Source organism: Ruditapes philippinarum, unplaced genomic scaffold, assembly GCF_026571515.1.
Source record: "Ruditapes philippinarum isolate M1 unplaced genomic scaffold, ASM2657151v2 ctg567_1_1_1_1, whole genome shotgun sequence".
Lineage (NCBI taxonomy): Eukaryota > Metazoa > Mollusca > Bivalvia > Venerida > Veneridae > Ruditapes > Ruditapes philippinarum.
Window position 1 is genome coordinate 132,171 of NW_026861210.1, and position 27,017 is coordinate 159,187.

At 33.6% G+C, this 27,017-nt stretch overlaps 1 protein-coding gene across 1 annotated transcript in view; it reads right to left on the reverse strand.

Annotated features, from left to right (window-relative positions):
- Nucleotides 1-17,082: 17,082 nt before the first annotated feature.
- The window catches only part of LOC132714890 (titin-like), an 84,565-nt gene continuing 74,630 nt past the window's right edge, over nt 17,083-27,017 (reverse strand). Inside the window, exons 8-10 of the mRNA XM_060697810.1 lie at nt 26,861-26,942; nt 17,954-18,915; nt 17,083-17,578 (exon numbers count right to left, since the gene is read on the reverse strand). Of these exons, the coding sequence (XP_060553793.1) occupies nt 17,083-17,578; nt 17,954-18,915; nt 26,861-26,942 (1,540 nt within the window). The remainder of the gene's footprint in view (nt 17,579-17,953; nt 18,916-26,860; nt 26,943-27,017) is intronic.

The following is a 27,017-nucleotide window of genomic DNA, read 5'->3' on the forward strand; positions in this document are numbered from 1 at the left end:
ATAATTCCTTTTGGTTACCATGGCAACCAGATTTCTGCATGGAATGAAATTCTTTGAACAACTTTGGAACCCCTTCACCCAAGGATCAACCCTGCCAAGTTTGGTTGAAATTGGACTAGTGGTTTTTCACAAGAAGATTTTTTTAGTTCACTATATAATCTATATAACACACACACACACAAACAAACACACACACACACACACACACACACACACACACAGGTGAATCGCTATATGCCACCGCATCGCAGATGCTGCGGTGGCATAAAAATCACAAAAGTTAACAAACTAACAAAACTCAGGCAAAAACTCTTCTTGTATCTTTTTTTAATTCAAATTATAAACTAAATACATAAGGGATTAATTGTACAATTAATTAAGTGAATAAATGCCTGCAGCACTCTCTTCAGAATAATCAAGATTAATCAGGTGAGGTGAAAAGAATTGATCAGGCTCATAAGGTGGTATGGAAAGGTGTAAAACTGGAAGATGTATCAGATATTTATTTGTATAAATAACAGATATATATCATCCTTTGTACTTAAATGTCAAATCATAACTATTTTTATGATGTTACAATAAATTAGTAATACATTTGAATACCTAACAGAAGGATTGGTGGTGTTTAATCAAGTGTAGTGAGAATGATTATGACTATTTCAAAACTTGCAAAAATCATTGCCACGCTGCAAAATGTATCATCATTTTTGAGTATTGAAATATAGCAATTTATTAACCCTTTTCTAGCTGACCTTTAGCAACAAATAATTCCTATCAAAAAAATATTTCAATAACAGGAATTGATGACACCAACTTGATTACTAACCAGCATTCAGAGAAACCTAATCTTTTATGTGCTGGAACCAAAAGTGATCATTTTCTTCCACCAGTATATAGAGCCAGGCCAGAATGTAAACCCGAGACTCTTTACTGTTAGTAGCTCATTTTTCATATTTTGTGATTGAAATCCCCTAGAATTCAAATGGACAGTCTCAAAAACAAGGCAAATCCATTATACAAATTCAACTGGTTAAGGGCTTTGACTTCTGTGCATTCAAAGTGAGTTTGTGTGTGTGTGTGTCTGTTTTTTTTTAAACATTAGATTTTCTAGAAACTATATGATTTATCCAGGGCAAAGCATAAAATTTTCTTTAGCATACATAGTAAAAATATCGCATTACTATAAACTGTATTGCCATGGAATGTTAAGTACTTCTTTTCATATATTTGTTATCTGGAGAAGTTTCATCTCGTAAAATGGTTTCCTGCTCAAGACAGACTGAGCTTTTGTATGCAAGGTCAAAGTTGCATTTTAAGGCTACACATGCCTTGCCCATCATAGACATCATATTTTTAGTTCAAATCCCCAGAAGTTTGGACAGAATTTAAAAGGAAAATGGCCAATTTTAAAGATGGGAAATGAAGGCCACTTGTTTAGATAGTCATGCTCACTTGTTAAAGGCCACATTTTTTAGATAGAAATGAAGGCACTTGTTTAATTAAACATATAAGAAAGGCCACTTATGAAGATAGCTAACGAAAACCATTTGTTTAGAGAAAAATGATACAGAAAATGAAGTACGTACACTTGTTAAGACAGAAAACGAAGATCACTTGTTCAAATAGAGTATGAGCAAAGAAGGTCCCTTGTTCAGACAGAAAGTAAGGACAATTGTGAAAAGAAATTGCAAGTAATTTAAAGAGAACAGAATCCAGGAACGCTGGCTATAAAGTAATGTCCTATACAGTATACTTTACATGTCACAAAATGTGCTAGATCACACATTTTAAAAAACAATGTATTTATACAAATTCTTTTCATAACAAAAACAATGACTGTCTATATACATACTTTATCCTTTCATCATAAGGTTTTTTAACTTAAAAACAATTCACAATAAATATTTTTCATGAGCAATGAAATTTTTGCGAAGCATGTTTTTCTTTTCCGTCTTCAAAGTAAAAATCAAGACTTGTAAACATGAAAATAATTCAAATTCTGCTTTTTTTATGCAGAGTAATAAGAACAAGAGAGAAAAGGAAATCAATTCTTTTTCTAAGAAAAAGCACCCTGGATGAACAAGTTTTGTCACGTGACCACAAATGCAAACGCCGATTTTACATTTCAGCAATTACGGACCCGATTTCAGGTAAAATTTTTGAAGATATCTTTTTTTCTACTGCATCCACAAAATTATGACCTAGACCTTAGGACCCGGCGTTAATTGAGCTTTTATTTTATGTATGTAGTAATTGCGAGGCTTTTGTTATTTTTTAGAACACTTCGACACAAATTTTCTTTTTGGTAGGCAAACGCCGATAGGTTTTACCTTTTCTAATCTTTTTTGTTTACTGGAAACCTATGTTGAGGGAAAATAATAGAAGATATATGTTTTTTACAAGTAATTTTCGTACCTAACTTATTCATAATTTCATTAGCAAGGTTATATTCGAGATAAACCCATGTTTTCCACTTGTTGTCGATTTTGCAAACGTCGTTTGATTATGTAAAATGGGCAAACGTCGGTTGGTCATTTTAAATATATGCAAGCACCCGTTGATGTCTTTTTGAACGCTGAACTATATTTGTCTCATTTCCAGAGTTCTTCATCATATTAAACAATTTCATTGCAAACTGATTCTAATAACATTTTGGCCACTACGCCCATGGTTTCCAGATTTATTGAATCTGTCGGAAGCTCAACCGTTATGTCTTCTATTGGTTACAAACGTGTTACAACAACCAAAATCTCAGATATGTCATCCAAATCCAGGTGTTCTGAAATTGACTGCATGGTTGCTATCGACAGACAGTTTAGAGAAAAAGGTTTTTTCAAAACTTCTTACAACCAGCTGGAGAACTGGTACTTAGAAAGATTACTCCAGTAAATTAAGACAATTTATGATATGGTGTCGTCAAAAGAATATTGATTCCTTCACAGCACCCTTAAACACTTGTGCTGAGTTTTTATCAGATTTGTGCAATAAAGGTTTACAGTAGGTTACCGCTCTATTTATCTGCAGTTTTACCTCCAGTAGATAGCACACCTATTGGTCAACATCCGTTTGTTATCAGATAATTAAAAGTATTCAATTTAAGAACTCCTGTAACAAATTCGTTGCCTGAATGGGATTTGCCTAAAGTTCTTAGTTCACTACAAACATTTCCTTTTGAACCTTTGAGAAAAACATCAATTGAATTTTTAACATATAAAGTTGTTTTTCTTACAGCTATCACGACATTCAGGGGAGCCAGCCACCTTCAAGCATTAACATTAGGAGGAGCTATTTCTGTGAAGGCAGATGGGGAAACTTTTAGCAGACAAGGTTTGGCTAAACAGGATAGACCTGGTCATTCATCAGCAAACATTTTTGTACCAGCTTTTAAGACCATCCAAGAAGAGCATTTGCTATCTATCTTAAAAGAACTAAATCCTTCAGACGTAAAGATTAAACAAGTTTATTTCTGACAATTAATGTACCTCATTCTAAAGCTTCTTCACAAACTTTGGCTTCGTATATTCTTAAAAATATTCAAGAGGCTTATGAAGATAAACATAAAAACGAAACAGCACATTCTACAAGAGCTTTAGGTCCAAATTCTCAACGCTGCAGATTGGTCAAAAGAAAACACCTTCGTTAAATTTTATTTGAAACAAGTAACTCCAAGTTATCTCACTGTGTAGTTCAACGTCGCTGTATAGTTCAACCTAAGAAGATGGAATTTTTTTCTACATTTTTAAATCAAAGTTTATTCCCGACGGATTTTGTGTGGAATTGATGTTTGAGAAGATTATATGGTTTTATGTATATATGGGATATACAGAAGTTTTATAAAAGTTTGTTATTCAAGAAGAAGAATGTTTTAAAATAAACAAGAGGGCCATGATGGCCCTGAGGTCGCTCACCTGTATATAGGCCCCCCCAACCCCCCTCCAAACGTTGCAGGGCCAATTTAACCAAAGGGCTTTTATTTGCACAAACTTGGTAGACACCCATAAGAAGATGTTTCATGCTTAACATCTAAGCTCTAGCTCATTGGGCTATTTAAAAGAAGATTTTTTTTAAGTTTTTACTATACACATATAGTTAAAAACAATGACACCCTGGGGCCGGGCCAGTTATGACCCCAGGGTTTTTATTTGAACCAAACTTTGTAGACACTTACTTGAATATGTCTCATGCTTAATATCTAAACTCTAGCTATTTGGGTTTTTTCAAAGAAGATTTTAAGTTTTTGCTATACACATATAAGGAAAATCAATGACCCCGGGGCGGGGCCAATTTTGACCCCAGGTCTTTTATTTGAACAAACTTTGTAGACACTCACTAAAAGATGTTTCATGCTTAATATCTTAACTCTAGCTATTTGGGTTTTTTCAAAAAAGATTTTTTAAGTTTTTGCTATACACATATAAGGAAAATCAATGACCCCCGGGGCGGGGCCAATTTTGCCCCCCAGGGCTTTTATTTGAACAAACTTGGTAGACACCTATTAGAACATGTTTGATGCTAAATATCTTAACCATAGCTCTTTGAGTTCTTTAAAAGAAGATTTTTTAAGTTTTTACTATATGCATATATAGGGAAAATCAATGACCCCCCCGGGGCGGGGTCAATTTTGACCCAAGGGCTTTTATTTGAACAAACTTGGTAGACACTTATTAGAACATGTTTAATGCTAAATATCTTAGCTCTAACTCTTTTGGTTCTTTAAAAGAAGATTTTTTAAGTTTTTACTATATGCATATAGGGAAAATCAATGACCCCCTGGGGCGGGGCCAATTTTGACCCCAGGGCTTTTATTTGAACAAACTTGGTAGACACCTATTAGAACATGTTTGATGCTCAATATCTTAGCCATAGCTCTTTGAGTTCTTTAAAAGAAGAATTTTTAAGTTTTTACTATATGCATATAGGGAAAATCAATGACCCCCCGGGGCGGGGCCAATTTTGACCCCAGGGCTTTTATTTGAACAAACTTGGTAGACACTCACTAGAAGATGTTTCATGCCAAATATCTAAGCTCTAGCTCTTATGGTTTTTTTAAAGAAGATATTTAAAGTTTTTTCTTTCGGTTGCCATGGCAACCAGAGTTCTGCATGGAATGAAATTCTTTGAACAATTTTTAAAGGTGACCACCAAAGGAACATTCCTGTGAAGTTTGGATGAAATTGGCCTTGTGGTTTATGAGGAGATGTCATTTAAAGTAAAAGTTTACGGACGACGGACGACGGACGACGGACGCCGGACGAAAAGCGATCACATAAGCTCACCCTGTCACTTTGTGACAGGTGAGCTAAAAAGGAGAAAAGAGAGAAGTCTTTTGTTCAGAGAATTGTAATATTTGCAACTTGACTTAAATAACCACCGGTTTATAAGAATCTTACACCGGCTGCCGGTACAAACCGGAATATCTGTCGAGTTTCCGCTTAATAGTTACCTGAGAGCTAGATATTCCCGTCTGTACCAACAGCCGGTGTTTGATTCTTTTTCTTGCATATTACATGTCAAATGTTTTCGGAACAGAAATTATGAAAACTGATATTCTCATTACGCACTTTTTTCTTACAGTAGCGTATGAACATACAACTTCATTCATAACGGAAAAATGACGTCATCCTAAGAAGGCAATTCATTCATAAAAGGCGCGCGTCAATGACGTCATTTAAAGCACGCGTCTTGTCTTACATGGGGGTGTAAGACAGAGTTTTCTAGCACCGGTGTAAACGGTAGATAATCCTGTCTGAAATGCAAGAATATAAGAATCTTACACCGGCTGCCGGTACAGACTGGAATATCTAGCTCGAGAGTAACTGTTTACAGCGGTAACGAGGCTCTGTCGAGTTTCTGCTAAACAGTTACCAGAGAGCTAGATTATAAGAATCTTACACCAGCTGCCGGTACAGACCGGAATATCTAGCTCGAGGGTAACTGTTTAAACAGCGGTAACGAGGCTCTGCCGAGTTTCCGCTTAACAGTTATCCGAGAGCTAGATATTCCCATCTGTACCAACAGCCGGTGTTTGATTCATTTTCTTGCATATTACGTGTCAATTATTTTCGGAACAGAAATTATGCAAACTGATATTCTCATTACGCACTTTTTTCTTATAGTAGCGTATGAACATACAACTTCATTCATAACGGAAAAATGACGTCATCCTAAGAACGCGATTAATTCATAAAAGGCGCGCGTCAATGACGTCATTTAATGCACGCGACTTGTCTTACATGGGGGGTGTAAGACAGAGTTTTCTAGCACCGGTGTAAACGGTAGATAATCCTGTCTGAGATGCAAGAAATTCCCGTCTGTACCAACAGTCGGTGTGTTCTTTTTCTTGCATATTACATGTCAATTTTTTTCGGAACAGAAATTATGAAAACTGATATTCTCATTACGCACTTTTTTTCTTATAGTAGCGTATGAACATACAACTTCATTCATAACGAAAAAATGACGTCATTTTAAGAACGCGATTCATTCATTAAAGGCGCGCATTCAATGACGTAAATTTAAAGCACGCGACTTGTCTTACATGGGGATGTAAGACAGAGTTTTCTAGCACCGGTGTAAACGGTAGATAATCCTGTCTGAGATGCAAGAAAATCCTGTCTGAGATGCAAGAAATATTATATATCTAATATGTTCAACCGGCGTTTGCATATTTTACATGTTCAAACGACGTTTGCAAATTAGACAATACGGGGAATGACATGGGATTACGTCAAATATAACTTTGCTAATGGAATTATAAATGAGTTAGGGACGGGAATGGCATGTAAAAAGACATATCCTCTATTATTTTACCTCAACGTGTATTTCCAGTGAAAAAAAATGATAGGAAAAAGTAAAACCTATCGGCGTTTGCTTTGCGAAAAAAACATTTGTGTCGAAGTGTTCTAAAAAACTACTAAAGTCTAGTAAAGACTACTCACATAATATAAAAGCTTAATTTACGCCGGATCCTAAGGTCTATGTCTTATTTTTGTGCTCGCAGTGGAAAAAAGATATCTGCAAATATTTGCTAAAATGTTAAATCGGCGTTTGCATTTGTGGTCACGTGACAAAACTTGTTCATCCAGGGTGAAAAGGGAGAAAAGGAAATCAATTCTTTTCCTAAGAACAAGAGAGAAAAGGAAATCAATTCTTTTCGTAAGTACCATTCTTTTCCAAAGTACAAAAATTATGATTAAAATAGGCCTGGCCTTTAAATTTTCTAGCAGGTCAACAAAACCCCACAATGACCACAAAAACTATCATAAAGAGTTCAATGGTAGAACACATGGGAACATTTTAATAAAAGCTTAAACACAAAATTGTTTTCCAATAATCAAAACATCCCACTTAAATGGTCATTTCAATAGGCAATTATGGTGTCCAATACTTGACATTATTACCAATAGTCAATCTGTACCTACCATAATTATCCTAAATTATACACACTAAGTCCCAGGACACTAATTATTGACAACAGAACAAGAGTCCAAATGTAACCATCCACCAACAAAAGTGAACTGATAGAAAGTCCTGATTATAAATCCCTCGACCCAATTATTAAGTACTTGGTCACTTATGGTTACGTATGCGGAATGAAGTCATTACAGATATTTGTAGTCGGCACTTCCTGAAAGCCTATCATTTTCCGGCAAGTTGGTACAAGCACTTGAGTACAAATAATAAAATCGGAAATAACAATGGACCGGGCCACTTTTAGTTTTAAGATTTAACATTTAGATTATGGGAGTTTATCTAAAAACTTGATCAGGGAAATGTGGAATTTATTGTGTTACATATCAAGTATCTGCCTAAATCCTAACAACTTTGTTCTGATAATGATACAGTTTTCTCCATGGCACGCCCTAAACAGCTATGATCTTTTATATTTTTTTGCCTACATAATTTTAAACAATGTAGTCAATCTACAATTATTCAAGTTGCCAAGATAACCTTTGTTTCATATCTAAAATACCAAACACATACGCTAAGTCAAATTTCAACCTAAAACATTGAAACTAAATATTTTAGAACAAAAACTCCACATAACGAAGTCATACTTCTAAAATCTTCTTTACAAAAATACCAATCAAAACAAATGTTACTAATAGTTCTTAGACATAACTTCCAATTAAAGCATTTAATTAAACAAATTGTTCAAAACCTTTAAGAATCACTGCAGAAATTCAGAAAAACATTGATTTTATCAGCATCTCTTTAAGCCGTTACCAATTCTACAAAACCATTTATCATTTTTAGGGAAAATTTCAAAACATCTATTAACTGAACAGCTCAAGCAGTGCAGACCATGATGTGCAAGCAGATCTTAGTTTGGGAGTATAGAATAAGTTTTAGAATAAGTTGCTGCCTGGCGCAGGCTATGGGTTAAATAAATGCAACATTTAAGACAGCACAATGTCACTTGAGTGAAGATCAATGATTTTGAGTGTGATATACATGCATATGTTTTCTTTATAATTATAACAGTCACAACCTAAATCCTGTATATTCCAAACCTATACAGACAACTTGCTCTAAGAAGATTGTGAGAACTTTCAGCCGGGAAAACTGACCTATTATAGGCAAACACTTGACCTATAGATCACCTACCCATGCCATACTATAGAACTTGTGGTCCATATTAAACTTTTCAATTTCCAAGAAATCAATTAACTAAACATGAGTACATGTATTTGGTCACAATTGCCAGACAAGAACTTCAAAGAAATATTTTGTGTTAATTTGACATATATAATAATTTTCAAACTGTTTGCAATAGTTTTAACAGTTACTGTTTTCATCGATTCCGACTTTTTCAAAGAACTGTAAAAAATCATTATTTTTTTATTTACATTGTACACATTAAATAATTATTTCCAGGTAATCAATATATAAATGTACTAACCAACATATCAAGGAAAATCAAAATAATATTATTGAAATGTCACATTAAGCTGTTGAAAATCAAGATAAAAATTACAATACCACACAGAAACTTAATTGCAAGTTTATCTATGTACAGATGTTGCCCTACAAATTTGAAGGTGGTACAGCATTGAATAATAATGATTTTTAACTTATATTCCTTTGGAAAAAAGTTTTCTGACATATAAAAAGAAATTTGTTCAAAATCGTGAAAATTTGAAGAAAAATCCCCTCCACCTGGATTTTCTAAAAAAACTTATATTCTACTTAACAAAAGTGTCCAAGACATTAAAAAAACTCAATGTGCTTAAATTGTCATAATTGACAAAAAAATTTAAAGATCTAATAGCCACTTCTCTAAAGAGCTCTTGAGATTGTCTGTCAAATTCTATACTCTAAAAGATCTTGACACTTTGTTCTGACTTCAATTTCTTCCTCTTTTGACAGGACTTAAGATTTTCCAACACATCCTTCACAGACATTTTAGTGATCAGACCAAAATAGAACTCAACAATAAACCATAAAAAACTTTTTTTACATTATATGGCATCATGTATCGTTATATGATGGAAGATTTATAGGCAACTTTGTTGAAATTACATGATAAAACAAAGCGTTTTACTTTTTGTTAATCCTATAATGTTTAAAGTATTAAACAATAATAATATCAAATGTTGTTAATTGTCTATAACTATCTATATCAATATACTATAATTACATAGATAGCTATTTATTAATTTTTAAAGCAAAATGTCTTGTTTTTCTAGATTTTAGCTTCCAGTTCACCTATACTATATTAATCTTTGTCATGAACATAAAGACTACATTCTAGCTTTAATGGTGGAGGAAGACCTAGGGTGCCTCTCTGTGCATTTTTTTTCAGTGAGCAGAACCTGTTTGGCCATCCCTAATGGAATCTTAATTGATACAAGCCTGCAGAACCAGGTCAGCCTGCACATCACTGCAATTTGATCATGCCCTAAAAACTACAGTTGGTTGCTGAATTTTTATATTTTGATAGTGAAATCCATTAACCTTCAAATAGACTGCAAATTCAAACCACAGCTGATCCATCATTCAATTTCATCCAGTTATAAGCATTTAACATTATTGTCTGAATGTCTACAGATGATCAAATTACATAGAATCAATATCCAGAATTAATCAGAAAATCACTCTTTATTTGGATATATGTTATTGTATATGTACATATATATATAAATAACAGTAAAAATAAACAACAAACCTGTTTAATAATAAATCTACCAGTTTCACAATATCTTCAGGATTATAAATGAAAATATAAATATGGAAATGATGTCAATGACGTCAATGTAAATAAAAACAAGGGATGTCACCCTAACGATGACGTCATTGACGTCGTTTCCATATGCTAGAGTGGTGTCCCTTGTATTTATTTACTTTGACGTCATTGACGTCGTTTCCATATTAAGCGTTAACCTGCTGGAACCAAGTGATCAGCCTTTGCAACCAGTATAGAGCCAGCCCAGCCAGCACATCTATGCAGTCTGACCAGGCTCTATACTGTTGGCAGCTCAATTTTTGTATTTTGATATTGAAATCACTTGAACTTTGAATGGACTGTTTCAAAATCTTAGCTGGACATATTGAAAGTATAGGAGATTAAGAGTTTATATTTTCATTATCTTCCTGATGATTTTGTGAAACTGGTAGACGTATTATTAAATTACATAAATTAAACATAGGCTTGTTATTATAATTTTTACTGTTTAATTTTTCTTGCAGTGTGGGTATCTAAAATGAGTGCACATTTTTTATGCTATATATATTTTTTTTATGTTTTTGACTTTTTTTTCAACAGATATTACTTGTAGTGGTGTGATCGATCAGCATTAGAGATGTCAATATAATTATGACATGTTTGTGTTCTTCTCCAATGACACGCAATAAATGCCAATTAATCAGTCAACAAATAATATATTCAGACCAGATTAATGACAAAATGTACTGTAAATGTGTAAATTAATATAGCTTGTTATTTATCTGAGTTGAACGAGGGTCCATTCGCCCTTCCGAGCCCCAGTGTACATAGTTAATGCAAACAAAGTCAAGGCTACACCTATTTATTTATTTATCCTATATGATCTGGCAATGCCCTTTTTTTACATTCATTTTTTTTTTGGACAATTTTACTTATTCTAATTTTTCAAACTTTTCATTACCAAAGTAAACTTCAAATAATACAAAATAAGGGAGACAAACCTTATTCAGGTACATTTATGCAAGAGTTCATTACCCTTCAAACTTTAAATAGAGGTCAACAAACAAGATAGACATCACTAAACAGGTATTATTATAGTATTTATGGTGGGAAATAAAGTCAAGATAGTTTCATATTTAAATTGTTTATATCCATCGTATAAAGTGATTCTTCTTGAAAACGTTTATTAAACTGACAACAGGACATTAGACTAAACCAATTAAGTAAATTAAAATTTCAAGAATTATAAGGAAAACTTTTGAATTTTTAATTTCCCTTTGGAACTTAAAACAATAATATAGACAAAGAAGTCAGCCAGGAACTTAAGCTACTATTTGCTACTTCTAAACCATTCAAACAACCTTTATCAATTATTCACCATTCCAATTTATCATCCCGCTACTTTTCATCTGTCGTCATTTTCACAATGTTTTTTCCACTAAATATTGATTATGACTTCTTTAAATAAAATCAAAGAAATGAAAAATACCAGAGAATACCTTAAAATATGATTTAATAGTAGAAATTTTTAACCAGCTTGCTCAGCAGAATACATTTAATTCATATTTTTCTTCCTTTCCTAATTCAAAAATATATAGGTTCAAAACATAACAATTGAAGTAAAAATCTCTCAATTACTTAACCTTTTACTAAACTGATATATGAATTTTTAACTTGTTTTGTGGGTTTCCAGATTATTCTACGATGCAAGCCGGCACAAAAGTTCTACTATTAAGACGCAAAGTGAATTAAATTTCTTGATAAAGAAACACTATAATGTGGTGTAGTGACATGCAATTAACATAATTGAATAAACAGAACAAGAAACATAATATAAAATAGACAAGAATGTTAATAATAATGATGTTTGCTCTCCACTCTGTCTTTGTCATGGTCTTACATTGAGGTAAAGATTAGTCTTACAATGCGGTAAAGAAAATTGGTCTTACAATGAGGTAAAAAAGTAAATATATTTTCAGCCTTAATGACCATGACCCTATAATCCAAAACTCCACTCAAAGGTCAATGTCAATGACAGGTACCAACACCTTATTGTCTAAGAAATCAGAGCATACATGAAGGTTCTACGAGAAACAATAAGTAAATATTAGGGAAGGACCATTTAGCTTCAATGTATTTTCTCAAATAATTTTCAGGGACATATTCAATATGTTTTTATGTTTTATTGTATGCCCTCCATGATAACTTTTTGCTGGTTGGGCAGGGGAAGAAAGAACTGTAAAGTTTAACAAATTATGGCCAACTTTTTTTTATCACTAGGGTCTTCTAACAAAATTTTAATAACATGACCTTTGACCTATTGACCCTTTATCAATGAAGTAGGTCATCTGTCCATTCGGCAGATGCAGGAGTGACCTCCATTTGAAATAGTCTTCAATTTTCATCACTCACATTGTTAGAAATTTGGCAAGTGTTGAATTGTTGTCCAGAAATCAACAGGTCTGAGTGTTATTTTCAAGAATTCATTGATCACTCAGAGCAACTGAAAACCAAATGATCAACTGACCAACCTACCTGAAGTAAAGTAACAAATACCATCTTCTTCAGAAAGGAACAAATGTTTAAAATCAAAATGCTCAACAAAAATATTGCAATATATGATAAATATAGTAATAAATAATGGTGAACTAAAGTGATTAATAAATGAACAGTAAGTTAGCTGGACAAATAGACTATGCAAATTATAGGTTACAAGGAATGATGCATCATGGAAAGTTGAACATTGTCTGATTTAGACAAATTGAGTTCTCTGATCAATTATCAATAGACATAAATTTTCTTACGTAATGTTAATTTTTTAAACTTTTACTGCAAAATCAAGAAAATAGAAAGCACAAATTATTTAGAATGCGTATGAGATAATAAAATTTGCTGTATCGACAAATGTTCAACTTTCCAGTACGAAGCTAAGATATCTTACGACCATATTTGGTCAAGGAATAAGCTTATAGTGAGTGATTACCTCGGTGTCTGGTTGATGGGATGGGGAATCGTCCTTCAAAGTAACATAAAATAGTCTCTAATAGCATAATAGTAACACATATATTATATGTAAAGTACATAGAGCTCTGGACATTACATTGTTTGAAATATGCAACTGATTCCCCCAGTTTATTTGATTCTAAAATAAACTTGTCTAATACTTTGAATTTGGAAAGTCTGTCAGATTTTTTATTATTATTAGTGATGTCATGATTAAAATGACAAAAGTGAGCAGTCAACTGTAAGCAGAGATAAAACCTATGGTAAAATTTCACAAAATGCAGGTCGGCCATCATTACTTGCTAATTAGGACTAGCAAATTAGTGTTGTTATTCCATACTTTACAATATTTCAAATCTGCATCAATGATATTTTCAAAATTTTAAAGAATCTAGATTAATAAACTCTTATTTAAATATCAACTTACAGATGACATTGTCGACTTACTGATGTCATCATCTACTATTCACTAGAAATGACAAAATTTTATGAATGTATCAGTACAATGTAGCTCTAAATGTACAAGATTAATTTCCCCTTACCTTGGTATAGAACATTTCACATAACAATGTTTGTTCAGAACACTATGTTAAAACAATGGCTAAAACATATACAAGTATGGAAAATGTTGTGAAGATTTTGCCACACACACAAAAAAGTTAAAAGTACAGTATGTATAGCTGCTGAAAGTGGTCAAAGCTCAAGAATTGTTTGTGTTAAAGCACAAATGAATCATATAAAACAAATAATGACAAAGAAAAGAGCTGTCCGTAAGACAGCGCGCTCGACTTTTTTATTGCTTGCCAATAAAAAAAGTTTTTGCAGTAAAAGGCAATACAAGAATCTCTGTATTTTTAAAGTGAACAATGGCCATGAGCATTAAGATATTTAGTGAAGAATTATTTTACTGAATTGTGTGATACCCTTGAACACTGCAGCAAAGTTTGAAATGTTTAAGCCAAAAGAGGGCTGGTAAGAAAGAAAAAAAAACTGAGTTGAGCCTTAAATAAATTTAATAGTATTAAACCCACTTTGAGAGTGAAACAAGGGATAGGAAATGAATTTTTTTAGATTTTTTTAAGTTTTTTAGTGCTTGCCTATAATACAAAACATTGACAGTTAAGGGCCATAATTCAAATAAAAATCTTTGACAGAATTACCTCTCCTGGACAATGTTTGGGAATCATGATTGTAAACAAGTATTCCAACTTTCAAATTAATATTCTCAAACAGTTCAGTCAAAAAGTGGACTGGTACTAAAAACTTAACCAAGATTCTAAGTCGATAAAGGCCTTAATTTTTAAAAAACAAATCCTTGACAGAGTTTACCTTTCTCTTGCGTACAGATGGGGGGTAATGATGTGAAATAGCATTAAAAGTTTCAAAGCAATATCTCAAAGGGTTAAGGCAATAAGTGGATTTTACCCATATTCAATGTATTTTTCTAAGTCAAAAAGGGGGCATAATTCTGTCAAAAACCTTGACAGAGTTATGTCCTCTTGTCTGTTGATGAAGGTCGTGATGGTAAACAAGTATGGTCAGTTTCAAAAAGCAATACCTCCCAATGGTTTTGAAATAAAGTGAGGTGGTACAAAAAACTTAACCAAGATTCTAAGTCGATAAAAGGCCTTAATTTTTTAAAACAAATCCTTGACAGAGTTACCTTCTCTTGCGTACAGATGGGGGTAATGATGTGAAAATAGCATTAAAAGTTTCAAAGCAATATCTCAAAGGGTTAAGGCAATAAGTGGGATTTTACCCATATTCAATGTATTTTCTAAGTCAAAAAGGGGCATAATTCTGTCAAAAACCTTGACAGAGTTATGTCCTCTTGTCTGTTGATGAAGGTCGTGATGGTAAACAAGTATGGTCAGTTTCAAAAGCAATACCTCCAATGGTTTTGAATAAAGTGAGGTGGTACAAAAAACTTAACCAAGCTCAATACACTTTCTAAGTCAAAAAAGGGCCATAATTCTGTCAAAAACCTTGACAGAGTTATGTACTCTTGTCTGTAGATGGAGGTTATGATGGTGAACAAGTATGGTAAGTTTCAAAGCCATACTTGTAATACTTCTGAAATAAAGTGGGGTGGTACGAAAAACTTAACCAAGGTGTGACGCCAACGCCTACGCCGACGCCGGGGCGAGTAGGATAGCTCCCCTTTTCATAGAAAAGTCGAGCTAAAAACTAAACTATTTACATGTATAATTTATAGATCACCCAATAATTGTCTGTCTAATAAATCATGTATGTCTTTGAGAAGGATGTAAAATTTTCCATATTTCAAATGCTAATGGACATCAAATAAACATTTAACTTTTCAGGGCAATAATGATATCAGGCCAACATCTTTTGTTATTTCGAAAATAATGAATAAAGTTTTAGCCGGACCTGACAATATTTTAATAATAAAGAATTTTCTACAAAAGAATTAATCATAAATACCCATTATAACATTTCTAAACAAGTAATAAATAAAAGGTATTAATGAAAACTGACTTTATTTTTGTTCTAAGCTTTCTATAAAAAGGGCCATAACTCCACAAAAATAAACTTCAATTGAACGAAACTAGGATTGAACACCATTGAAAATCATGAGCTAAGAATCACAAAAAATATAATTTACGACATGATCTCATTCGAATAGTAGTGTCTCAAATAGTGTAATGCAAAAATAAACATAAGATCCATATAAACTCAAATGCATCAATTTTGAATTTTGCAAAAAAATAAACTTCTTTATTTAACTGAATTCAACTTCAAAAGCATTGCTTTTCTTTGTGTCTTCTTTACAGACAAAACCACTAAGTTACAAAATAACCATGGTAAAATACTGTAGATTTCTGCTATTCATAGGCATTTACAAGAAAACCTCTATCAATTCTGGCATGTATCTACCAACAAATGAAAAACACATGGTCTAATTTAATCTGAGTTTTTTCTGACACAATCAACATAGCATGTGTCAATTTCGTGACACAAGAACATTACAACGGAAAGAGCAGTTTATGTACATTGTACAGCATACAAAACTTCTATACTATTCAAGTAAAAATATATCATTATGAGTGCAGTGAATTGATAAAATATTGTACATACTTAACCTAAAAATATACACAAGTGCAGTGTTGCTTTACAATATCTTCAATTTCAGTGTGCTGAGCAAGTTAGAGAATATATAAAGGGAGGTAACTGAGACAAGCATGAAATAGGAGAACATTGGTGGTCTCCCTTATATTGGCGTGGCTAAATTCATAGAACAAGGAGATAAAATGTATCAAATGCAAACCTTTCTTTTATCCTTTGAAAAAGAAATGAAAAGAGCATTCTATATGTTGGGAGGTAAACTACAAAAGCATTCTGAAAGCTCATCACAAAATTCTTCTATGCTTTTATAAAATGTAGACAAATAGACTGCCTTCAAAAATTTTAGCTACTGCCTTAAGCCACAAGTAATTCTAAGTAATGAAACATTGTAGTATAACTTGATCTAGGTAAAGGTAAAAATCAACATTAACTTGCATGCATACATGCGGTTATTAAATTCAATGCATTTTCTGTTGTTGTTAACATTTGACTTTTCTTACAAAATGGAATTTAAAATTAGAATTCCAATCATTCAAGTACATGCATTTTCCATGCAAGTCTTTCTAGAGTTTCAATATTTTTTTATTTGAACAGATGAAATAATACTTATTCAAATTTTTTCATAAGGTAAGTACAACTTCCTTTTCTATTTCCCTGTCATCTAAAGACTGGATAGCTACATTGAATTACAAGCAGACAAATGAAGCAAACATAAGTGATATACAACTTTTTATAACAGATATTCCACCTTGAAAACTAAGCAAAATAAATCCAAACATGTACTATTCCATCTGGTGAAAAATATATATATAAATATAGATAGCAATCTAAAAACTCACCTTTTTGTGAATTGGTTCAGGAGTTTTTTGACTTTCCTTTGCCTCTTCTTGAATACTTTTGAACCTTTGAAGGATGGAAGATGTTGTGTTTGGTGCTGGCATACCTTCTGTCCAATCGGTATCTGCCTCACGATAAACATCCTGTTTAACTTCTGGTTTGTTTTCATGAATGACGGTGGATTCCTGGGGCTGGTATTGTCCGGGAAGCTCGCTTGGATGTACGCCATTTGTAACACCTGCAGGCGATTTTGGACTCATTGGACCCCTACTATCCCTTGGTGGTGTAAATTCCTTAAACCTAGGAGATGTGGATGATGTTGATTTGGCACTACTGGAAGTTGATTCTAGTTGTTTCCAACGTGAAACAAGGTTTTTCGCAAACCCTTGCTCTGGCAATTCAGTTTCTGGAGTTGCCTCTCTTTCTCTAGATACGTCTGCCACTGACTTTTGTGGTGTGCTTTCTAATATACCACTTTCCGATTGCCTTGTTTCAATAACTAAATGTTCTTTAGGCTTGTTTTCCCTTTAAACCCCAGGGCCTGGTGGGGGGTGTTTAATCCTTTTGGGGTTTTTTACCAGGGGGAAAATAGACTGTGAAAACCCCCTAGTCTGGATTTTCTTTAAATCCCTTTTTAATGGGTTTTCCAGTTTTTTCCTTGCTCTGGGAATTCATTTGGGCGAGCTTCACCAGACCTTTATTAAATTTATCTCTTTCTTCTGGTGTGTTTTTTGGGGAATAAAACCCGTAACATTTTTTGCCAAAAGGAAATTTGGGTTCTCTAGGTGGGGGTTTTTTCCTTTTTCCTTTGGGTTTGGGGCAGGTGAGCTTGGGGCCCGTTTTTTGGGATCCTTTAAAAACCTTTCCCCCTTTTTTTTTCTTGCCTTTTTTACTTCTGGAATACTTTTTCTTTGGGAAAATTCCCCCCTGACGAAAACTAATTCCCCTCTTTCGCAAAGGGTTTTTCCAAACTCACCAGCTTCTGTTGTGGGCTCATATCTTTCAAGGTAACCTCTTGGAGAATTGACAAACTCTGCTGGTTTTTTAGGTGTCTCCCTTTTTGGTGAGGGTGGTGGCCTGTGACCAACTTCTGTTTCCATTTGCTTGAATTTTGAAAGAAGTGACTTTGCCATACCAACTTCTGGTAAAATCTCATCAGCTTTTTCACCGGAACGAACAACATCTTCCTCCTCTTTTGGCACATTTTCAAACACACCAGCTTCAGTCTGTGTTTCATTATAAACTATATGTTCACCGCGTGGTTCACTTACATATTCTACTTTACCAGACCTATCTGGTGTTATTTCACGCTTTTCATGGGGTTTATACTGACTTGATTCTGTCTGAATCTCTTTGAATCTGTTCATAATGTTTTTAGCATAACCTTGTTCTGGTTTGTAATCCTCTGCTTGATCACCTGACCTTATCACATCTTCATGACCTTTTGGTTCACTTTCAAACACACCGGAATCGGTTTTTCCTTCATACTGTGGTAAATGCTCTGTGGGCTGACTCTCATATTCTACTTTTTCCGAGTCACGAGGAGGAGATATTCTTTTGCCACTAGCTACAGGTTTTGCCTTTTCTTCTTGTATAGATTTGAAACGATTCACAAGATTTTTAGCAGTTCCGATTTCTGGTAATTCCTCTTTAGGATGGTCGGTTTCCTTAATGACATCAGGGTTGGGAACCGGCTCGTTCTCAAATTCTCCTCCTTCATCATACTCATCTTTGACCGCTACCCTACGTGGTGAAGGCTCATCATCCTTCTTTCCTCCAGATTCAAATTTTTCACGAACATTGTTCATCTCAGCAAAATGTACCTGAAAAGGTATAAAAAGAGTTTAAAAAGGAGGAAAATTACAGTCTTAGAATAAACTTTTGAATGCCTTAGAAATATTCAATGAGTATTGTACATATTATATTTAAAATTATTTATACATATATAGATAAGCTTAGTATGGACTTCAATTATGAATTCATTATTTTAACATTTAATATACCTATGAAGAAAATTTGAAACTAAGAGAGAAGTGAAAAAGAAATTTCAAATTGCAGCCTTTACTACTTAAATTAGTGGTACTTCTTGCAAGAAATTGCTTTTAGCATTTCATCAACAAAATTTAGTATCAAACATAAAAATAAAATAAGCAATGACAATATTGTTCCATTTAACATGCAACCATGTAGCAGATTATTTACATGAAATCAAACTGACAAATGTTTTACCTATTCTTGTTATTCTGACCACAATAGACAAAATTTTCTCTAAACAAATATAAAGCACAAGCATTTTGGTGTAGCCATTCCATGGAGCTGTCTGAATGGCTTACATCCTTAGGTTTGAAAATTAAAGATCCAAAATGAAAGCTCAAATACATAGCATTGAAAGGCATGATTAATAAAGTAACGGTCATTCAATTTCTTGAGATTTGCTTTTGTTCTTTAATGCTTTTTGCTTTTGTTTATTGTTTGTTTTGTTTTGTTACTTTTTAACCATTACTTTACATATTGTTAGACAGATTATAAAAATGTGTTCCTGAACTAACTTGTTTTGAGTGCGAATGAGAAAACGTCAGATATAATGCCTAAAACTGAGATTTTCAAAACAAAACAAGATTTACTATGCTAGTATGTAAGATGTATGCTTGTACTACTGTTTACTGTCAAACATAAATGTGAAAGATTTTCATAAAATTTTTAAAAACTAGAGGATGCTTTTGTAAAAAAGCGCATGTCTCCCCCACTGCTGAGAATAACTGTGAATGGAAACAGGAATGGAAATGGAGATAAAAGAACAGAGTATATAAAACCAGACAACTGATATATCACTGATATATCAATAATAGTTAAATGTCCTCACTGATAAGAACTCTAGTTATCATCCGGAAATGAGAAAATGACCAATGGTCACTGTGACCATAACCTTTGACCTACTGACCCCATAAACAAGAGGGATCATCTGCTCAATAAGACCAATCATCCTATGAAGTTTGAGGGTTGTAGGTCTAAAGGAACTCTAGTTATCATCCGGAAAGGAGAAATTAACCAACGGTCGCTGTGACCTTGACCTTTGACCTACTGACCATTAAAACAATAGGGATCATTTGATTAATAAGACCAATCATCCTATGAAGTTTGAGGGTTGTAGGTCAAAAGGAACTCTAGTTATCATCCGGAAATGAGAAATTGACCAACGGTCACTGTGACCTTGACCTTTGACCTACTGACCCCAAAAACAATAGGGATCATCTGCTCTATAAGACCAATCATCCTATGAAGTTTGAGGGCTGTAGGTCAAAAGGAACTCTAGTTATCATCCGGAAACGAGAAATTGACCAACGGTCACTGTGACCTTGACCTTTGACCTACTGACCCCAAAAACAATAGGGATCATCTGCTCTATAAGACCAATCATCCTATGAAGTTTGAGGGCTGTAGGTCAAAAGGAACTCTAGTTATCATCCGGAAACGAGAAATTGACCAACGGTCACTGTGACCTTGACCTTTGACCTACTGACCCCAAAAACAATAGGGATCATCAGCTCTATAAGACCAATCATCCTATGAAGTTTGAGGGCTGTAGGTCAAAAGGAACTCTAGTTATCATCCGGAAACGAGAAATTGACCAACGGTCACTGTGACCTTGACCTTTGAACTACTGACCCCAAAAACAATAGGGATCATCTGCTCAATAAGACCATTCATCCTATGAAGTTTGAGAGCTGTAGGTCAAAAGGAACTCTAGTTATCGTCCGGAAACGAAGAATGGACGGACGGACGGACTGACGGACGGACGGACTGACGGACGGACTGACGGACGGACGGACGGACAGGGCAAAAACAATATGTCTCCCCCCGAGGTGGGGGAGACATAATTAAGCAGCCATTTATAATGTAGTCTCTGGTACAACTGCAGTAAGATACAAGCTGGCCTGGCTTTATACAGGTGGCTTAGGTAAGTCTTTATTGTAGCTTTAAAGCTGACTGATATTGTAGCTCTTGTTGAACCAAGTTGTCACCTTAGTGCACTCACAGGTTAGCTCCAGGAGTTAATCCGTTACTGCACTAAAGTGACAAAGTGCAGTAGTTTGTGCAATAAGAATGCTGGTGTGCAGTGACAAACAAAAAAGGTAATAAGAAAGCTTTATACAGTGAAACATCTTTACAACAGGTTAAAGTGTAATGCATAATTCAAAGCAAAATATCTACATTCTACATGATTACAAACAACATGAAACTAAAAACAAGGTAGTTAAGCCCTATCTATATTAAATAAATTGTTATTGAACTTAAATCTTATCATTATTGAAGTGAATAGAGCTATTCACTACCATCGCATGTTAATATAGAAATCTCTTGAAAGATGACATGTATACTAGTTTAATGATAAATAAAGAAAATCAAGTGGTGTCTAGTAAGGTTTTTTTTATTCATTACAAAAAAATTACCGGTATCATAGATAAAGTCAAAGTCTGACATATGTAATTTGTTATTGAAGCAGTTTCCTGATGTCAACCTAGTCTTAACAAAATAATTTCAAATGAAGTCTTTGGAAAGAAATGCTGAGCTGGGTGATGAAAAATAAATAACTTTTCATATATTTCTTATTTAATGTCATCTCTATAAACTTTGTATTTTCATAGAGCAATGAAGCTTATATTCCTAGAAAGAGATTAATATCTAATTTGAAGTAAAAGCTGAAAGCTAAGGGTAAGTTCAAATGATGGATTTTGTTGTGATTGAAATCTTTGTATTTTCCCTTTTCAGAATTTTCCCTTTTCATTCTCTTTGGTAAAACAAGAGCCCGGTTTGAGCCGTGTGATGCTCCCCGAATAGGTTTTGGACACAGGAAAGTACACCTCTTATAGTTTCAGAGTTATGTCCGTGGAAAAAGTTCAAAGTGCAATAATTCTAAAATTAGGCAAGGCAGAGTTACAGTTCTTTGCACTGCACTTTAATCAATGTGATCTATCAACCTACAAAGTTTCTTGATGATATCTCTTATGATTTCCGAGTTATGTCCTGGACAATTCAAAAAGTAAAAATAAACAAAGGGCAATAACTCCAGAATTAGGCAAGGTAGAGTTATGATTCTTGTGCACTGCACATCTACCCATTGAGATTTATCTACCTACAAAGTTTCATGTTGATATCTCTTATAGTTTTACAACTATGTCCTGGATAAGATTTTTCTAAAAGGGGAGATTATTCAAAAATAAGGCTTAACAGAGTTATGGTTCTTTTGCACTGCACCTCTACTCAATGAGATCTATCTACCTACAATGTTTCATGTTGATATCTCTTATAGTTTTAGAGTTATGCCCCGGACAAGATTTTTCTATAAGGGGAGATAATTCAAAAACCAGGCAAAATAGAGTTATGGTTCTTTGACACTGCACTCCCCCTTGATGCCCTCTACCACTGTATGAAGTTTCAACAAATTATCTCCAAGGGTTTTCAAGTTATGTTCCGGACAAAGTTCAAGTTCAAAGTATTAAAATAAACAAAGGGCAATAACTCCAAAATTAGGACAAAAAGAGTTATTGTTCTTATGCACTGCACATCTACGCATTGAGATCTATTCACCTACAAAGTTTCATGTTGATATCTTTAATAGTTTTAGAGTTATGCCCCGGACAAGATTTTTCTATAAGGGGAGATAATTCAAAAACCAGGCAAAATAGAGTTATGGTTCTTTGACACTGCACCCCCCCTCAATGCCCTCTACCACTGTATGAAGTTTCAACAAATTATCTCCAAGGGTTTTCAAGTTATGTTCCGGACAAAGTTCAAAGTATTAAAATTAACAAAGGGCAATAACTCCAAAATTAGGATGAAAAGAGTTATTGTTCTTATGCACTGCACATCTACCCATTGAGATCTATTCACCTACAAAGTTTCATGTTGATATCTCTTATAGTTTTAGAGTTATGCCCCGGACAAGATTTTTCTATAAGGGGAGATAATTCAAAAACCGGGCAAAATAGAGTTATGGTTCTTTGACACTGCACTCCCCCTCGATGCCCTCTACCACTGTATGAAGTTTCTACAAATTATCTCCAAGGGTTTTCAAGTTATGCTCCGGACAAGACAACGGACGGACAGACGGACGGACAGACGGACAGACGGACAAGGCGCCGACTATATGCTCCCCCGAAATTTTTCGGGGAGCATAAAAAACTAAATATACGAGGGTTGTCCCAATATTCTGTGACAAGATTGATTAAAAGCTAAATAAAACAAGCATTTGATAGTATTGCGGGCAATACAGTAGTCCCCTACCGGTCCCTCAAAAAGTTCTTTAATTGTCATACACTCCTGTGTATTGCCATTTATAATGAATTTGAGGATGAAGTCTGTATTTGAAAATATCAACCACAAAACATAATAAAATAAGTTTGTCTATATCACAGTAATGTGTTAAGTTTCCATGCTTAGTAAGGAAATTATGTTTATACAACCTTGTCATATTATTACGATGTGGGATTTTAAAGTAAATCCTATAAGGAATGAAGAAGTTGGAGTGAAAATACCAGTTTCTCGAAAAAAATCTAAGTTCAAGGGGGACATAATTTTGGAAATAGTCTTGCTAGAGTATTTAACCTTCTCAAAAATGTCGAGTGATAATAAGAAACATATATATGAAGTTTGAAGTAGATACATTAGGAAATAAAGAAGTTATTTAAAAAAGACAACATTTTTTCCCCTAAAAAATCTAAGTTCAAGGGAGGTAATACTGATAATTTTTTTGCTAGAGTTATAAACCTTGTCACATATGATGTGGTTGATGAAAAGAAACTTCTATTTAAAGTTTGAAGAAAATATCTTAAGAAATAAAGAACTTATAGTGAAAAAACGTAAAAGATAGAATCAGAAATCTTATAATTCAGTCTATTTATTGCCATAGCAACCAGAATTTTCAAAATAGGAAGAAAAGAAAAGAATGTGCATAATCTCCAGACTGCCATCTATCCATATTTCTAGTTTCATAAAAATATTTTCAGTACTTTTTGAGTTATCACTGGATCCAGTTTATGTGTTAAATTTGCCATATTTTCAGACTATTTGTTGCCATAGCAACCAGAATTTTCAACATAGGAAGAAAAAAAAAAGACGTGCATAATCTCCATACTGCCATCTATCCATATATCAAGTTTCATAAAAATATTTTCAGTACTTTTAGCGTTATCGCGGGATCCAGTTTTGTGGACGGACGGACTGACGGACTGACAGACAGACAGACAGACAGACGGACAGACAGACGGACAGACGGACGGAGGGTAAACCTAAAGTCCCCTCCGGTTAAACCGGTAGGGGACTAAAAAGGTACGAATTTGATATTTTAATATGTTATAAACCCATATGATTTAAACATTTTCACAAATTTTCATAGATAAATATCAACAAACAACAAAAATATGCAATAAACACCATGGCAACTAACTGAATCGCGGCGCACGTCCAACGTCAAAGACGGCGTTAAATCTATATAAGGCGCCTTTCTCAAATACTCTTAATGGCTTTCAACGCAATAATGGTACCCATAAATCGTCAATTTCTGACTTAAATCATGTGCTTGTTAATATCTGTTGAATGTTTGGATGGCATACATTAACTTTTGCTATACGCGAACTTCCGGTCTCGTTTCTCCTGTTTTTAGCTGTAGGAAATAGGCGACGAAGATCGGTCTTCCTATCCGTGTTTTGCTTATTTTCGCTTTTTGTAGCGCAAAACTCTGGTTCCGTTCATGCCTTTTGTACACAAATGCTCAGAATATGTTGCTAAACTGTTATATTTGGTATATTTGTTGTAAATCGTTACATGTGTCATCTCGAAATAGTCATGAAACCTGAGTGACCTGTTCACTGCGCCGCAAATTCTTCGAACGTCGCCATTTTTACTTTCCTATTTTATATGAGATATTTTCATTTATTCGTATCTTTTTCGTTTTTTAAGTTATTTAACTAAAATTTTCAGAGATGATTTAAACATAGCAGCAGAGGAAGTCAACGTGACATTGTGCAGACACATCATCAGATATTTGAAATATACGTAATTAATTTCAACCTATTCATAACAAAATGTAAATTATTTGACGTGCGCCGGCAACTCAAACCAATGTCGTTAATACTGAAAATTTCTAAGTAACTAGGGTAAATTTTTTGTAAATGATTTGTTGTAATGTTAAATAATAAACTTAACGGTTATATGTGTGAATTATTTTCTGTTGGCGTTAAAAATGAACCGGCTATAAAATTTGTCACGGACTTTTGGGACAACCCTCGTACTTTTGAAATAACACAAATTCCTGTTTCTATTTTGGGCTGTTATGTACTGAATCTTTACAAATGGCCACACATTTCTTTATAACTTTTTTTAAAGTGTTACACATACAAATGCTTTAGCCTTTAGCCAGCTGGCAACCACTCAAGCTACCCTGATGCAACCAGTGTTGACAAAGATCAGCCAGCACATCCATGTTTTACAATTTTGATCTGCACTGGTTGCTATTCTGTCAGCACACATTTTGAAATTTCCCATAAAAATGATGAATGGTTTTAGTCCAAATTCAAAATTGGACATGTTCAATTAAGATATTTAGTATTATTAAAACAAAATTGACTCATTAATTTTCATCAGTCATGTTTATAGATAATAATTGTAACGGTCAAGATTGTCCATTGATAACTGATGTTACACACATACAAATTGTCTTCAACCAAAATTGTCGCTGGAAAAAATATAAACCACCCAAGGCTTGGATTTGTTTATCAGAGCTCTGAAGACTCTGTGCTCATATCAGCCATGCTGTATTTTCAGAGCTTAAAATCTTGACAGCAAATGTTAACCTAGCTCATTTCTGAGATAGACAGATGGTATTAGATTTAGTAACTTGTACCGAAAATACAAAAAAAGAAAGTAAAATCACAACATCCATTCATTATTAAGCATGCAAGGTAAATGGTCGAAATGTACATACTGAAGATCCCTTGGTCTTGTACAAATGAAACTCTCATAATTTTATATTATTACATACATACATATGTACACATATTGCTTATTTTTGATATAAATTATTACACAAAAAATTATAGATTTTAAAAATGAGTATTTCACTTAAGAATATCATAAAAATAATTCAGATATTGAAAGTGAAAAATATATTTGAAATTAGTCATTTTTTTGAGATTATCCACATGAAATTTAAAATGTCTTACATGATCAAATTTAATTTAAAAAAATTTCTAAAATAATAATTTCATCATTTCTGGCAATTAAAGTTATAATCATTGAACTTGATATGTATGAAATCAGAGGGGGAATTAGCCAATAATGACATCACAAATAAAATCTACATGACTATTTTTTCTTCTTTCGATTTCTAACCGAGATGTACCAATTTGAAAACGAGTTTGCACTAGTGAAAATATCATGTTGAAATCATTTATAAAACTAAAATAAGTACATTTATTGATCAATTAAATGATTATGGTTATAAATTGATAAAAAAGACTCTAAAAGATGCACCTATTCAATTTATTTTTATAACTTTATAATAACAAAAATCTCATTTTCCCCCACTAAAAATCCCTTTATTCTATCTGTTTGTGATTAAAAAAAATTCCTCTATCAGTACTTAAAGAAATGAAAAAAATCTTTTTTGTTGATTAAACCAAAACCCAATCACAAATTTTCAAGCTCCCACTTTCTAAAATTTGATGAAATTTCATGACAAAAATGTGACCAGATCATCAGAATGTATACCTCCTCCTTCTCGCGGGTCTCCCGAAATATATTCGGATCTCTCACCGCTTCTTCCTCCGATATCCCATTTTCACTGACCTCACTGAAAAATGTCAAATGATAATTTATATATCAATATGTTTTTTTTTTCAAGATTTTTCAATCATTTTTGATTTAC